Genomic DNA, 17,802 nt, shown 5'->3' with positions numbered 1-17,802 from the left:
GTCAGTAATTAGAATTAAACACGAGCATATTTCTATCTTCGAATATTCAGACAATAAAAATACCGAAGCCCCGTCTATTCCCTACGTCGTCACTTCCCCCAATTTGATTCCTATCTCTTATCGATCCAGATTCTTTCAAATATCTTATTTTGATCTTCAAATCAACTAATTTTTATTTCAATTCGCTCTTTTCCCTATCGATCGATCCTAAATTCCACCTTATCTGTGTCCTATATTCGAATCTAGGGTTAGGGTTTCGAAGCGATTCGGAGAATTTTCACAGCCATCGTTAAATCAGTCATTTTTGTTGTTGTTAATACACTTTATTTCATTTCTAATTTCCAAAATTTTCGGTTGATCTGTAAATTTGAAGTTGGTGGTATATTATAGATGATAATACGATATTTTTGGGTCAATTGAAAATTTTATATATCGATTATTCTTTGAAGATTTCAGTTGTGTTTCGAAAAAAATTATTTTCCCTTTCTTTATTTTATCTGTTCCTTTGATTTATATTTTTGAATTTTGTGTTCATCAGAATTAGGGATCTGAAATTTCCGTTTTGCTAAAACCGGTAACCCTTAAATTTTAAATTTTTGATCATTTCGTACTCTTTTTGAAATTCATCGGTGGACGTGATTTCTCGAAGCAAATTTGAGGTAAAACTAGCCCTTGTATCTCATTCATGTGTTTTTTATTGTCTCATATATATATGTATGTATACATACATATTTCATTAGATATTTCTCATTGCTCATTTATTATTATTATTATTATTTTTAGCATACTTCTCTACTAGTGATATACTGATATGTGCTCTTTATGCATGAAGTACCTTATCAACACATGATAATTGGGTATGAGCATGAGATATGTATTCAATTGTTTTGTTACGTATGCACCTAGCAAGCATAATAATTCAATTGCCTTATATTTGTACATATAACTTCTTTATTGTGCTTCTTTTATTACATTCTGTAAAGCAAGTGAAGTGCCCATATTGGGTTTTCTATGATGTATAAGAACAACATTTGTCAGCTTTCATAGGCCTACAGAAGTTGCAATAGTTCCATGTTTAAGTTTGGTGGAAAAACATGGACAGTATGGTATAAAGTAGCATGAGGGTCATGACATTTTCATTTTTAAGTCAGATTAATATACTGTTTGTTGATATCCTTGAGTTTTGGGTCCAATTATTCCGTTATTGATTGCTGGATTGAATTCTTGGGATTAAAATTCTTCAAAAGTATATTTGTTTTTTTCCCTTTTTTTCTTTAAAGATCTTAGCTTGCTGCTTTTTGTTCTTTAGTGGAAACTGAGACTCCCAGAACTGTTTCCGTGCTCTATATATCCTATCTTACTCTCTAAGTGTCTTATTTGTCAGGGATAAAATGGTTTATAAACGATCTTTTCATGATGAGGAATCTTTCAATGTTGCTAGTAAGCACCCAAGACAACAAGAATGTACAACTCAACAACCTGCAGTCCTTGAAATTTCTCCTTGGAAAAACACACTGCAGAAACCTCATGCAGGTTAAATAGTCAATTTCTGTTATTTTTAATGTGTGATAGTGTTATCGTTAAGGACAGGTCGGCCTCTCATAATCTATCATTCTTGCTATTCTGTGGAGCGTATGTTGCAATATTTGCAACTTCCTTTTTATCACTTTTTGTTAGATATATACTGTTTCAGGAAAAGATGAATAAAAACAAGGCTCATAGAAATGCTCACTAAAGCATATATGTTCAAACATCCAAGAATTTTAGTGATTGATTATCATCTATAGATTTCCTAAGGTGCATTTATAACATTTCTGATTTCTTAGTGATCAATAACTGGGACGTGACATTAGTTGTGTTTATTAATTGAATGATTGGGAAGATCTGTTGTAGAACTTTTTTTGGTCATCCAATAAATGATGATTTTGTGATCTTAGATATCTTGTCAATAGATTTGACGCAGACCATTCATTGGAAATATTATTTACAATAAAACACGTTTTAGTGAAAATTAAAATTAAGCACTGAAGCATTTTAGTGAAGCTAAAGTGCTATTTGATTAAACTGAAAAATAAGCACTAAAAAGTTAAAGGAATAAGTTTAGTGATGAATTTAAGTACTAATTTTAAATTGGGAACTTCTTTGATACTTGTTTGAAATTTTAAGTGTTCAGTCATAAGTGAAATCTTCTTTAATTAAAATTTTACTCCACTCAAGTGCAACCTTTTCTTTTAGATGATATCCAAATTGTGTTATTAAATGTTCTTAATTGGAGAATCACTTCATTTATTCAGAATTAAATACCAAATTGGATTATCAAACGACACCTAATACTCAAGCTGTAGGGTTGAACTATGATTGCATTTGTTCATTTGTAATGTATTTTAAGAAAAATAAAAAATTGTTGTCTATCTATAACTTTTTCTTGGCCGTGGGTGCATCATGTGACCAGAATAAACCTGTGGATATAATCTTCAATCCATTTTCACTGACTTAATTTGGTATGTAGATGGTGAAGGTGAGAACAACTTCGGTAAATCTGAAAATGAAGGAAGGATTACAAGTGTCTCGGTTTCTGAAGATCTGAATGGGGCAGATAGGGATTCTGGACTCAGTGCTTCTGGAAGCATTTCTAGTTATTTGTGTGCCAACAGCAAAGCTATTGATGAATATTCTGAGTCACATTCACCAATCTATTTATCATTTTTCCCAAATTATTTTGATCTTGACCATCGAGTAACGGCTTTAGTTCAGCCTGATGACATCTATTCAACTCTACTGGATCAGCCTCCCAGAAAGCTAGTTTCTGTTGGACCAGATCATCAAGCAGATATTCCAGAATGGGTTCCACAGGGTTTCAAGAACAATTTTGACTGTTTAAATAAGTCAGATGCACATGTGTACGCGCATTCTTCATATTCATGTCTTGTGGACGACGACGACGACTATCGGAAGAAGCTGATGGGTACTTGTGTCATACCCATGCCTGATTTGGAATCACCTGCATACAATAGTTGTGTAGGCGAGGGAGGCAGAAGCGACTGTACCTGTTTTGACAGGGGTTCTGTTAGTTGCGTGAGGCAGCATATCATGGAAGCCAGAGCTAAACAAAAGGAAAACCTTGGGGAGAAGATATACGAGGAGTTGGGATTCTCCAACATGGGAGAGGAGGTTGCAAGGAAATGGAGTGGAGAAGAGGAGCTAGCCTTTCATGAGGTTGTCCAATCGAATCCAGCATCACTGGGTAGGAACTTTTGGGACCATCTCCCAGCCGTATTCTCATCCCGAGAAAGGAAGGATCTTGTCAGTTATTATTTCAATGTTTTTATGCTTCGGAAACGGGCTGAGCAGAACAGATTTGACCCACTAAACATCGACAGTGACAATGATGAGGTTCAAAGAAGTGAGCTTGGAATGACAGAGGAGGACGACGACTCCGCAGTTGAATCTCTGGCTGATCAAGATGCTTTTGTTTATGATCAGGAGAATCATGAAGAGTTTTGTGTTGAAGGCGTTGAGAACGAGGATGAAGCAGATACTTATAAAATCGGTTCTGATTTTGTAACTCACAGAGTTGTAACAGGTGAAGAGGACGAGGGAGCTATAGATGATGTTTTTGAAGCATTTACAGGTAATTTTGTTGATGATTGTGGCACTGGTCCTGTCTTTCAGAATTCCAGTAAGATTTTTAGCAATGACGGGGCTGATCACGATATTCAAGATGACTCGTGCACATCGTTTGAGTATCAGAGTGACAGGGTTGATTCCTGTGGTCCAGTTGATTTGGGGACCGATGCTAGAGAGTCTACTCAATAGTGACCGCGAAGACAAACAGTATCATGCAAGTTAAATGATAGGAGCCTTGCATTTGAAGTTTGGATGTCGGTTTTGTGAATGGTTGGAGAAACTGATCTTTCCCATCCAAAGTATTCATTGAATAGGGTTTTAGAGACAAATTTTGTGAGGACACAGTGAACTTTGGTTGGTGAATGTTACCCTACCACCCAAAACACTTATGTCCTGCAAATCCTCTTTGTTAGGTGTCAACTGTCTGAAGCTTGCAAGCCCAAGTGAGAGGATATTAAAGGTGACTGATCTCTCTTTTTATCGCAGAGAATCCAGGACCCCCTTGTTGACTTTGATACGCAGGAGAAGCTTGTAATAATGGTTCTGATATGTATAAGTAGTGCTTCAAAGGAGCTGTCGCAGAAGAACCGATGATTTGACCCTTCGCGAAATCTAGCTCTGTTAATCTTGAACGAGGGATGGAGTTTTACATCTCATTTGCTGCTGCAGAGATTGCATGGATTCAAAGAAACTGCAACTCAGTCGGAATTTTTTTGACGAGAGAGGTTGTGCGTCGTTCTCTTTGTGCTGTTATTTTATTTAATAACCTTCTTCCCCAGTTAGAATGTGTTAGCTTCTTAATTTTTGTTTATTGATTTTTGTGTTACTAGTGTATTTATATAGTTGGGGGATAACAATCCATTTTTGAGAAGTCGCGAGTATGAAATTCTCTCCTGTCTGTGTGTTAGTGTGTGTGAGTTGGTGGGGAGTGTGTGTGGTTAAGATATTGTTAACTTGAAGCTATGATTGATTTTCTGTTCATTTAGAAATTCAGATGATGTTGAGATATGCAAATGTTTCCACACTACTGTCAGTAGAAATTGCAGATTGAGGGCCTGTTTAGCTCATGTTTTTGTTTCGTATTTTTTGCTTTTACTAGTGTACGGTAGCAATGTAAAAGCATGAAGTATGTTTAGTAACGTTAAATTTATGCGAAAATTGGGAGTATTAAAATGATGCTTGTTTGCTTTAGCATTGTAGTAAAGTATGTTAATTTTTTTTTTTTTTTTTCTAAATTAACATTTTTAATTAGTCATTTAATTTTTCAAATTTGCAACACTCATGTTTCCATGTTTTTGCTTCCAAAAATTTTGTAACAAATTTACGTTATCAAACAAATTTTGAAGTAGTGTTGAACATACTCTGAAGTAGAAATAGTACTTTTGTTTCGAATTAAAATAAAAATACAAAGTAACTGTAATTGTCAATCGGACAAAGTGTTAAGTATTGTACACAAATAATGGTTGCCCATGACGAGAAGAAGAGATGAAAAACCATCAACATAATTGGTTTTGAAAAGCTCAAATGGTGCAATTTTATGGTGTCATAATTTGCATATATGGAAAAAAATAAAATCATTTCAATTGGTTTGTGCCGAGTCATGGAGGCATCCAAATGTGCCTTAAATATCCACATAGTGAATGGAAGCATTATGATGATATTCTAAAGTTGACTCACAAAAGTGAGCCTTCTCATCGTTTTTCATCTAAGCTTTTGGCATAGAGTGATGACATTGGGACATTGATTATGCCCTTACCAATAAATATGCTGCTAATTATTTCTTTTCATTCTTTCACTAATATGATTTAAACAACAGCATGATCAATTAAATGGACAAGTGGGGCAGTTGGAATGTGCACTTTCATCTCCTGTCACGTTCTGTATCATTACATTGCTTATGCAGCAATTATATTATATCGTGTTATGCAACAATATCAGTTGCACTACGATATAATGTGTTGCACCAGTAATTTACATGTAAAATTATATTATATCGCTTCTGCTATTATGTAACAATATCTGTTGCACTACGATATAGTATGTTGCACCAGTGATCTACACGTAGCCGTTGACTACTAACTGAGCCACTGAACAAAACAGGGGCAAGAATACCATTGATTTTTCTCTTTTCCTGGATCTACAAACAGATAGATACAATTGAACCCTAGTAATGTAAACAGATAAAATGCCCCACACCACATAGAGAATCTGATTTACTGAATGTGCTCATTCTTTTTAGTCTAGCAAGATCAGTGTTACACAACAATGTTTTCAAAAATTTAATTTGCACACACAAACTCTTTTCTTCCCAACATAATACATATAGATCATGTAACAAGCATATATTCTTCACAAAGAACCCTAATGATGTACGCGTTTAAATCGGGGACAGAAACATCAAAATTCTTAAACCAGCCAAAATTCAGTATCAACACGTTGAACAACACAATCACTTTCTGAATAAAAAAATAAAGAACAGTATGCTGGTGCTTTCTATGAACTACCTTATCTTTATTTTTTTCTTTCTTAAAAAAAAATAGCCAATGAATGTCATGAGTCAGAGGCCATAAGAAAAGCTATAAACCCTAAAACCAGACTGAATTTTGTTACACGGACTCGGGTACGCATGTCAGGTGCGATGGACATATCAAATTCCTAAATAGCTTCACATAAAACATTGCTAAAAAAAAAAATCATACTCCCTCTGTTCCAAAATTCTTAGCCTTTTTTCATTTTTGGATGTCCCAAAATTCTTATCCCCCAATAGAAAAAAAGTAATTTACTTCCTATAATATCCTCAACTTTTTATAAATTTATCCACATCAAACACTACTTTTAAGTAGTTTTGCAATTTTAAAAGGGTACAAAACATTAAATACTTAAAGTTACAAAGAGGCCCAAGAATTTTGAGATGAAGGGAGAGTTATTTAATATTTTTATTTTTTATTTTATTTTTTAGAGTAAAAAAATGTGTTTTTTGTAATAGTGGTCAAAATAGACATTTCACTCATTTTGAAACACTAATATAATAAAATTGAATTACTATATGAAATGATTTTTTTGGTGCTGTTCAACCAAAAATGATGTACACATATCCCATAAGCACACCTACACCCTAGTATCATGTATTTGACGGGTACTTCACCTACTTTGAATAGTCCATATAACATAGGAGAAAGAATGACTATGCATTAGTTGGAGATACACACCGTAAATGCCCCATAGTATTGTTTACTTTCTCTTACCATAAGACTAAATGAAAAAGTCTATAATACATAGACGTATTGTATAGGTGGTATCCCTACTTAATGGACAGATATGAAAACTTTCAATTTGTCTTAATACACGAAAAATTGACTAACTTATCCTTTCTTATTAGGGAGAAAGGTCTCCTTTTTGGTCCGTGAGTGTCTCTGAAGAAGATTAGGAGTTGCAAAATGGGCTACGGGCCTGATAGTTAGATGGGCATGGACTGTTTTAGTTTAAAATGGGCAAAATAAATAAAAATGGTTGGGTTGGACTAGTTTGGACTTTGGGCTGTTTTTCTATGAATATAAAAAGAAAACAAATTGTCTACAGAAAACTTTATTTATGGGCTTGAATCCGTGGTTATAAAATTGTATATTTATATATCTAGTTAAATGTTCACTTGCTCCCAATTATACAACAAAATATGTAGCATGATTCTAAGTATTAGGAGCATGGGATTTAATTCATGAATAAATTCTTCTTTCCACACTCGTGAACAGGTGAACATTTTTTTTTTCCTAGTTGGTACTCACACACACATGCCTCCACTGAGACTCGAACTCCTAATCTCTCTTTGAGAAGTAGAGACTTGGTACCGCTAGACCATTAGCCTGTGAACATTTTCTATATATAATTATATATATTCACGAGCATATCAACGAGTTTGTTCACATACTAACAAGTTGAGATGGGTAATATTTGAGATTGACTCGTTTATTAATCAAATATTTAAAACTTATTTGGTTTCGGTTTGTTTATTAATCAAATGAACACGGGCATATCAACGAGTTTGTTCATAGACTAACAAATTGAAATGGTAGTATTTGAGATTGGCTCATTTATTAATCAATATCTAAAACTTATTTAGTTTTATTAATCAATTACCTAAAACTTATTTAGTTTCGATTAATTTATTAATCAAACGAATACGAACAGAACTCTTAGTGAGTTAAGCCCGCTGTTCATCGAAAACTCAGCTTATTTGCAAACCCTTCATGTGTATGTGTTTTAGCATGACTCCATTATTAGGAGAATGTTAAGTAATTTAATAAGAATATACATACATATAGGGTAGTATTAGGATTAGATAATATGGTTAAGGCATATATAGTAGTTAGCTTTAGCAACAAACATTTCCAAATAGAAAAATGCTATTTGGAATTATTTTTTACACCGATTAAGTGCACTTAATCGTTTTTATCTATTTGATGAAGTAGATAGGATCAAGTGTTTATCTCATCTGCGTGCAGTTACACAAATAATTTAGTAAGGATCATAGCCAATATTTTCATGAATATAGGAAAAAAAGGGGGAGAAAATATGAAAGATCATCACCATATATATTTGTTTTGAAAACCATAAATGGTGCAATTTCATGGTATCTTGCACTGCATATAGTAAAAATAAAATCATTTCAATTGGTTTGTGGCAGGGCATGTAACAATGGATTGTTTTATTTATGAGGAGACATCCAAATGTGCCCTTGAAAGTCTTGTGTAGGGGAATTAAAGTTTATATGCCATTGTCCACATGGTGAATGGAAGCACATATAATGATGATATTCTGAAGTTGACTAAAAAAAAGTGAGCCTTTTCATCTATGTTTTAAACCTCTAGCTTTTGGTATAAAGGGGTTAAATAGGAATAATGAGATCAATCTAGGGTTGTTAATTTTAGGGGCAAAGGGCTGACCATATTCAATGAACCTAAGGGTCCGTTTCTCATGCGTTTTATTTTTTGTTAAAATAGAAACAGTGTTTTTGTTATAGGGGTGTTTTAGAAAGAATTGGAAGCACGTTTGGGAACTTAGGTGTTTTGTTTTTGACCTATGTTGTGCTACTGTTATGATTTTGGGCTATAAATAAATTGTCAAAATAAGAAAAAATAATTTTTTAGTGTTTTGGTTTTGAGCCACTATTCATGAAATGTTTTAACACTGTATAAAATAAAACAAGGCCGCACTAAACATGTTTTTGTTGCCAAAATCGATACTATAGCAGCCCAAAAGCAAAAACAGTAGAAAAAAATGCATGCCAAACGGAACCTAAGGGACCTCTCTGCACCTTTTTCCCTATTACAATGGAAAAACAATTCAGCCTTTAGATGATACACTAACTGAAATATGAACAAATTAAGAAAATAAATAAATAAAATAAAGAACAAGATGATGGTGGTGCTTTACATGAACTAACTTATCTTTTTATTTTTTTATTTTTTTGTGTTTAAAAATAAATAGAAATGTTAATAGTATAAAGAGAGAAGAAATACAATGTATTACTGTGATGTTAATACAAGAATACAAGGGGGTATATATAGGTGAGGATATGGGGTTAAGTGTGTGAGTGTTGCTCAAATAAAGGTTGCCTACTGTACATGGAAAATCTCTAACCCTAATATTATTTAATAAGAAAAATATAATTTTTGCAGTTTATTTGGGATTTATATTTTGTTGAACAATATGGTTGTTGGTGAAGGACGTGAATATATTTGTTTCATAATTTTTTTAAAAAAAATCAAAATATTAAGGTCAAATATATATGAACATGATATTTAGCTAAACTAGTATATGTGCTACAAAAAGATGAGTGGATTTTCCTAAAAAAGATTAAGCAATTGATAGTGTGTGCGCGCGCGCACACACAGATTTGTTGAGTTTGGTCATGGATGGTAATGAATAGAAAATATGACCAATTAGCTATAGAAAAGTTGATCATTTTAATCCTCTTCTCAATTACGTAAAGGATGTAAGATAAGATGACAGTGACCACCCTATACAAGTTGTCAATTGTCAAATTAAGGTAGGTTAAAAAGGTTATTAATGTTGACATTTTTTTCGCAAAAAATAATTGAATTATGTCACACCAACTTACCAAGTTAAAAAAAACTCCTACATTGCATCACATATGTGTCAATTTGTATGTATATATACAATAAGTTTTAAAAACACTATCATCCCAGCACTTTACTTCAATATAAGCCTCTCAAATAAATGATGATTAATGACATATATATATATATATATATATATATATATATTTAGGACAAAAATGTTGGATCCAAAGTTGAAGGTGCGTGCAAAGACTCGAAGCCGGACTCCCAAGAACAACGAAAAGTAACCAAATCGTTGAACTACGAAGGCATTGTCACTTATTATTCATAGAGGCAACAACTCCAAAACCATGTACATTCTTGAAATACAAGAGGGCATATATAGGTGAGGATATGGGGGGTAAGTGTGTGGGAGTGTTGCTCAAATAAATGTATAAAAAGTAACTATGGGTAGGTGAGGAGGCTGCAGTACATGAAAAATCTCTAACCCTAATATTATCTAATATGAAAAATATAATTTTTTGTAGTTTATTTGGGATTTATATTTTGTTGAACAAGTATATGGTTGTTGGCGAAGGATGTGAATATACTTGTTTCATAAAAAATTAAAAAAAAAAATTAAAAATATTAAGGTCAAATATATGAACATGACACTTAGCTAAACTAGTATCTGTGCTACAAATAGATGAGTTGATTTTCCTGAAAAAGATTAAGCAATTGATAGCGCACACACAGATTTGTTGAGTTTGGTCATGGATGGTAATGAATATAAAAGTTGATCATTTTAATCCTCTTCTCAATTACGTAAAGGATATAAGATAAGATGATAGTGACCACCCTACATAACTTGTCAATTGTCAAATTAAGGTAGGTTAACAAGGTTATTAATGTTGACATTTTTTCGCAAAAAATAGCCGAATTCTGTCACACCAATTTACCAAGTAAAAAAAAAAAAAACAGCACTTTATTTCAATATAAACCTCTCAAATAAATGATGATTAATGATATATATATATATATATATATATATATATATATATATATATATATATATGTTGACATTTTTTCGCAAAAAATAGCTGAATTCTGTCACACCAATTTACCAAGTAAAAAAAAAAAACAGCACTTTATTTCAATATAAACCTCTCAAATAAATGATGATTAATGATATATATATATTAATTGGAAGTTAGAGGTGCACGCGAAGGCTCGAAACTGGACTCTCAAGAACAATGGAAAGGAACCAAACCGTTGGACTAAGAAGACATTGGCAATGACATACTATTCATGGAGACAACAACTCCAAAACCATGTACATTCTTGATTATATTATCTTTTCAAGATGACATTTTCTAAGAAAACAAACACTAACTAGACTACTAGTTTGTGATAAGCATGAGAGACGGGACAAACTCACACCAGTCTTGTTATACTCAAATTAAATAGTTTTTTTTTTTTTTCAATTATATATTTGATAGAATATCTCAGGTTTTTTCACCATTGACCTTTTCCCTATTATGATAGAAAATGGATATATAAATTATAATAGTAAGTAAGTTTGAAAATAGAATTATTTATGAAATAGAATGATGCTCTCATTGAATAGCTCCAATCTTGACACGCCATTATTTTCCACCTTACCCACTTCCCTTCCTCTGCAATACATTTTTTTGGACTTCCCTATCAATGTAGTGTATCTATGTACCTCAGTTGACTCGACACAATTGGATATATATATATATATATATTCAGGTGGGATGAAAAGGAAAGAGAAAGAGAGAGGCTAGACTATTGTCTTCTACTGGGAATAATGCATTTTATGAGGGACGTCTCAAGAGAATGCTCAGTTTTGAAAATGCTTTTATTATTATTTTTTATTAATTTTTTTTTTTTTTGCCGAAAGTTAAAACACACCCCTGGTGACACCCACTTTGGCCGGTTACGTGGCGATGAAGTGGTACTAACGTGGATGGAGCAAGACATATTATTTAGGTTCCATCATGATTCGTCGTATCGTTCGATACACTATTCGTATCGGCTAGTTTTTACAAATTTTGTCCGAATCTATTACATCGCGACTGTGACCGATACTACAAACCATGGATTCAATAGAGATGCAGATGTAGAAGATTATTGCTAAAGAATGTTCGATTGTGGAGGAGATTTATTGTAAAAATGGGATCAATAAGGCAATTACACTTGATTTATGAATATGCCAGGATTTTTTTTATTTTTATTTTTTCGCATTGGCAAAAAATGCACATCCTAAGTCACACAAAGCAGGAGCAAGAGCAAGAGCGAAAACGAATTCGATAGCGGGAGCTCGAAAGTGGTAAAATCTAAATCAAACAGAATAAAAATGAGAGCGGGAGCGCACACTGAACGTGAGAGCTGCACCAGTTGAAAAGATTGTGTGACTTAGCACACCACTCACACACCTACATTTGTCCATTTGGAGACTCGAACCCTTATCATTCACTTCAAAAAATAAAGAAGATACACTATACCACAAGGCCTTATTTTGGATGGACAAGAATTTATCCTGAGAATTTTGGGGATCAATTGTAATTTTAGGTACTTAGTTATATTCGGATTGATGTAAAGGTTCAGCACCCCTCATAATCCAGCATTTTATTTCAATATAAAGTTTCCTTCATTGCATTTTAGGTTTCTACATGGTATTTAAATTTCTTGTTAAGCCTTTCCTTTTTCAAACATTCAGTCTCTTTAATTTCTTTACATGCAATTTCGAAAAATTATTCATTGCAACAATGACGTGGTGTTTGTTTAATTATTTATTCTAAAAGAGACTATAATCGACCTTGTTGATTTAGTGGCCAACACCACCACAGGGCTACAACATATCTTGATCCCTGCATATCTTTCCTTTAAGGAGGAGACATCATACCAACGGGGCTTGTCGGGTTGTTGGAAATGGTTTTCTTTGTTTGGGCTTCCATTGTAGAATTATTTTTGCACAACTAGGGTTATCAAATGACCTCCAAGGAATTTCCTAATTTTTGGTGAATAAAACTAATTTTACCTACCGATTTTTTATTTTTTATTTTTTGTATTTTATGCCGGTAAAGGAAACAAAAGCAGTTCAGAAAATTATTGAAGACATCAATTTGATAATTTTACCTACCATTGATCTTGTTTATATGAGAAACTTACCATAAAAGATCAAAGACGGAGACACACCTAGTAACTGGAACATTAGAAAATTAACATCCAAACCTATTTCAAATTAAAGTGAAAAAATGAGCTTCTCATTCCTAATTCCTACCATATATTGTGCACTCATAAGAATACTATGAGTTGAAAGAAGAGATTAGTTTGATTTGACTTCTCAAAATCTCAAAATTATTTGTCATCATCATATTATCAAGAGAACATTATAAATTTAACCATAAATTACGGGTGTTGCCCAAATAGCCCTTCCAAAAAAAAAAAAAAAAACATGTAGAACTTCATGAATTTTTTTTTGGCATAGTCCTAATAGCAAAACTAACATCTGATTTTTGAAATGCCAAAATCGTTGTAAAAGATTATCCCTAATTCTTCTGTTCATCAACATGCTCAAGTGCCAAAATCCCCAATTTTTAGCCACTTTGGAGGAAGGAGGGGGTGATTGCATAAGCATTCATCCTCCCAAGTACTTTCTCCACCACTGAATTTAAGAATTATGTGAATGAACAATGCATGGACCAATATATATATATTTATTTATTTATTTATTTTTCACTCATGGGCTAATATGAATGGTGCCAAATTTGGTGACAACACTTTGGGACCATTGAAAAAGAGAGTCTATCCAAGATTAGGCCTTAGAAAATTGGATTATAAGACACCCTTAATTAATAGCAAGCGATGGCTATGTCACTCACACCGCGTGAGAAAAATTCTAGTGCTTGTTTGGCATTCGTTATAATATTATTTTTTTAATATTGATATTTAAGTTTGGACATATATCATGTTTGGATTGCCTGATATTGGTTTAAAATAGTTCATAATATATCAGATTTTTTGGTTTAAACTCATATTACCAAATTGGTGATATTGTGTGTTTTGATATTATAGCAGAGCAAAATTTTAAAATTTTCAAAACAAATTTTCGTTACCTGGTTCCAATTTGTGCGCAAAATACTCCTACAACAAAACGGTTGTTCTGGTATTAACCAAAAATATAATACCTAAAACACATCGCATGCCAAACCGCCCTTAATGTGTCACAATACTGATATCATGGTGTCACTCACTAATTAAACGCTAGATACATCTGTTATAAAATATAATTAATTAATGACACAGATAACATAATTCCTCTTGTTGTGAAAAAAAATTACGAGTCATTTTAATTTTGATCTTGATAGAGTTGGAAAAGTGAATTCTCTCAGGCTGTGTTCGACAACATCGAATTAGAGTTTTGAAGTTAAAATTGGAAAAAAAAAAATTTAGTTTAATTCTGTGAGTTATTTTTCTTTAATTATACTAATTTTAATTATAAAACTTCAATTTAATGCAGTCGAACGCAACTTTGGGATACTTGGAACCTCCTTGTTGATTGGATAGTTGTCACAAGGCCATTACCAACAATTTCACATTGCTTGGATGATTGTTGATCACGTAATACCATGATAGACTTGTGATCATGCTCTAACTTTTTCTTCACACGAGACTCCACCATAGATCATGTGTATTACTCCATTGAAAAAGTGAAAAAAGCATAAGAAAACCATAGGTAAATCTCTCCCTCAAGTCACTTTCATTTTCATTCAAAAGTTTAAATCAATCTCGGTATTATCTCATGTCACTCCCAATGAGAAGGTTGGTTACAAGTCCAATTCAACTAATCATGATCTAGTTTCATACTTTTCTATCCAACCATCCAAATGATGACACCTGTCACTGTGGCCATTCGCTAAAGTGCACCAGATTATCACTCTTTTCCAATTTGAGGAAACTAAAAAGAACAAGTGGTGGGGGCTGAGTGGGTCAACCTTTCACTTGGGGGCACTACCTTGAGAGTGTGTGTGTGACTGTGTGTACAAGACAAAAATAAAGAACAGTTAAGGGGGCAGGTGGTTTGAGTGTGATGCTCATTTTTATGCAGTTATCTGTTGAGCGAATCGCGGCCGTAGGATCTACTTGATTAGACTTCTCATTTAAGACCACGTGCTCCATCTCTTCTTTTAACTTTTTTTGAAAGATACTGTATAACAATATTAAACACTCCCACTGCTGCATGGTGTGTGTATGTCATGGTTTGCGCTATTGGCTAACCTTTTTCAAAGGTCCCATAGTAGTTGTTTCGTTCAATTTACACTAATTTAGATCGAGTTCGTACATAAGATCGTGGTTAATATTACAATTCTGATCAGTATTGCAAATTATGATATAGTTAGGGGCGGAGCCAATTAAGACATAGTGAGTACGTGCCCGCCCAATAGAATATATATATATATATATATATATATATATAGTTATTTTGTATTTTCTTTTAAGTATGTATGAAAAATTATATATAGGGCTTCCTAAAATTTTAATTTCTAAAATTATCTTAACTATTTCTTTCTTTCATTCTTTAATTTCCTTAAATATCCTTTAAAAAAAAGTCAAATTTTCTTTATTAAATCGTACTCTAATTTTTTTTTAACTTTCAAATTTATCTCAGTTTTTTTTTTTTTTTTTTTTTTCCTCCTTAAAATTCTTCTTTTTGCCTGTTATATAAATTAGCAGTTTAACATTCATTCTTAAAAAAAATAAATACATAAATTACATTGACATCTCTCTATCTAATCATAATTATAGATTTCTTCTTATACCTTCAAAAATTACACTGACTTACACCAACGAAAGTTTTAGTTTTATTAATTTACACTCACTTTGAAAAAATATATTTTTTCGCGATTCTTTAAACACATTTTTAGATTGAAAAAAAAATGGTGTAAGCAACCCATTTTTTTTTTTTCAAAGGTAGTGTAAGCAACTTTTGAGGTTGATCAATCTTGACCATTAAAGAAACGATAAAAATAATTTGTTACTAACTTATAAAAACAAGTTGAGGTGTAATTTTTAAAACAGCCGTTCCTAAATTCTTGTTAAGAATATCACAGTAGCAACATTAGGAACAGCTGTGATATTCTTAATTAAATTTATCTACAGTTGTGATATTGTGACAGTAACAATATTAGGAACAACTGTGAAGCTGTTCCTAATAATATCACAGCTGTGATATTTTTGTTGATTTCTGAACAAGAAAACCAAATACATAAATTAAATTTAAAATTAGGAACTTTAATTTTATAAAATGATGAACTGCTGACTAAAAATACGCATAAGATATGGAAGAGTTAATTGTTTGACAAAGACTAAAATTATGATCCATAGTCAACAAGAAGTAACAAAAAAATGGTTCTAATGCTCTGTTCGGTTGGAATGATAAAAATTGGATAGAAGAGAGAGAAAAAGAGATGAATGAGACATCTTTAGAAAGAGATTATGTATTTTATTTGTTTTGTTTGGTTGGATAGAAGAGAAAAAAATAAGTTTATAATTTATTATATTTGTTAAGAGAGAATGAAAAAAAAAATTTTAATTGTTTTTACCATTATATCCTATAATATTTATAATATTATACTGTAATTTAAAACTGGTATAATAATCTACTTGTCTTCTCAATTTAGGATAATATTTAGAGTAGTGATATTTACACCGAATACTTGCATATTAACCAATTAATGGTATCCTAAATACAACTAAGTAAATGGCTCCATTTAATTGACCAAAGAGCAGTAGTGTTCAATCGCTCCCCGGTGAGCATGAAAAAGCATGCTCACTTTTAATTATAGCCTTAGGATCTAATCCTACAGTTAATATAATCCTTACACTATTTTAGGAGACTGATATTATTTGAATTAGTAATTAATTACAATTGAGGTAAAATGACAATAGTAGTCAGTTTCATAAGAGGAAATAAATCAATTTTATTTGATACTCCGTACAACTTTTTAAGATTTGGTTGATTAACAATGAATGGAAGAATATTATTTTCATTGAAATCATATATGAAAATTTTTTTTTTTTTGAAAGATAAGAAGTTAATTCAGGAAGAATATAACAAGAAAATTTTTATTTATTTATTTATTATTTTTTTTCTAATCTTATTTTTCCCTATCAATTAAATAAGTTTTCATATTCTGCCCAAAAAAAAAAAAAAAAATTCTTGTTATATACTCTTCCTTAATTTTTATCTTTAAAAAAAAAAAAAAAAAATCATATATGATTTGATGGAAGAGATATATTCACGGTTAATTAACCAAATCTTAAAAGGATATGTCAAACAAAACTGATTTTTTTATTTTTTTTTCTTTTTATGAAACTGTCTATTATAGTAATTTTACTTCAATTGTAATTAATTACCAATTCAAATAATATCTCTTCCCTAAAACAATGCAATGATTATATTAGTAGATCCTACTACTATAATTGAAAGTGAGCATGTTTTTTTCTGCTCACTGGAGAGCAATTGAGCATTAATAGAGTAGGTCTAACAATTCACTGCAATTATTCGGTATAAAAATAATTTTCCTAATATTTAATATAAAACATCTATAATAGTCCACTCTTCCATTAGTCCACTATTCCTTCCTTTCTTTTGCCTATTTTTGGGCGGATGAAAATTTGTAAAGCCTATTCTCATTTCTTTCCTTATATCATCTCTACCAAATAAAGTAAGTTATTTCTTTTCTTCTTATTTTCTCTCTACACCTCTTTCTTTCTTCATTTTTACCTAACAAAGCATAAGACAGCAACAAATAATCAAATTGAAATAAAAAGTGATCAATAAATATTAATGAGATGACATAATATAAAATTCAAATAAATGTTTCTATTGAAATTTTTTATTTCTATTGTTTATGTCATCTTCTAATATTTTGATTTATCATTGCTCTTGGTTTAGAAGTTCCTTAAATTAAGTGGACGAGAGATCATACTAGGCTAGCCTAGATATCCATTAGTAAGAAGGTTAGATATTGATATAGTTGTATTCTAAAGAATTCTTAAAAAGAATTCCGCAGTAATTAATTTATATGGT

At 31.8% G+C, this 17,802-nt stretch overlaps 1 protein-coding gene across 1 annotated transcript; it reads left to right on the top strand.

Moving 5' to 3' along the window:
- The first annotated feature begins 44 nt into the window (after positions 1 to 44).
- Positions 45 to 4,654, top strand: LOC132315968 (uncharacterized). The gene is made up of 3 exons (XM_059814435.1): positions 45 to 659; positions 1,385 to 1,533; positions 2,510 to 4,654. Exons 2-3 carry the CDS (start codon positions 1,392 to 1,394, stop codon positions 3,814 to 3,816), a joined length of 1,449 nt encoding a protein of 482 aa, XP_059670418.1. The 5' UTR covers positions 45 to 659; positions 1,385 to 1,391; the 3' UTR covers positions 3,817 to 4,654.
- The last annotated feature ends 13,148 nt before the right edge of the window (positions 4,655 to 17,802 follow it).

The sequence above is a fragment of the Cornus florida genome, unplaced genomic scaffold (assembly GCF_030987335.1).
Source record: "Cornus florida cultivar Cherokee Brave unplaced genomic scaffold, ASM3098733v1 CherokeeBrave_3.0.0_Hap2_Chr07, whole genome shotgun sequence".
NCBI classification, from domain to species: domain Eukaryota; kingdom Viridiplantae; phylum Streptophyta; class Magnoliopsida; order Cornales; family Cornaceae; genus Cornus; species Cornus florida.
The sequence above is the reverse complement of the archived record's forward strand: the minus strand, read 5'-3'. Positions and strand labels throughout refer to the sequence as shown.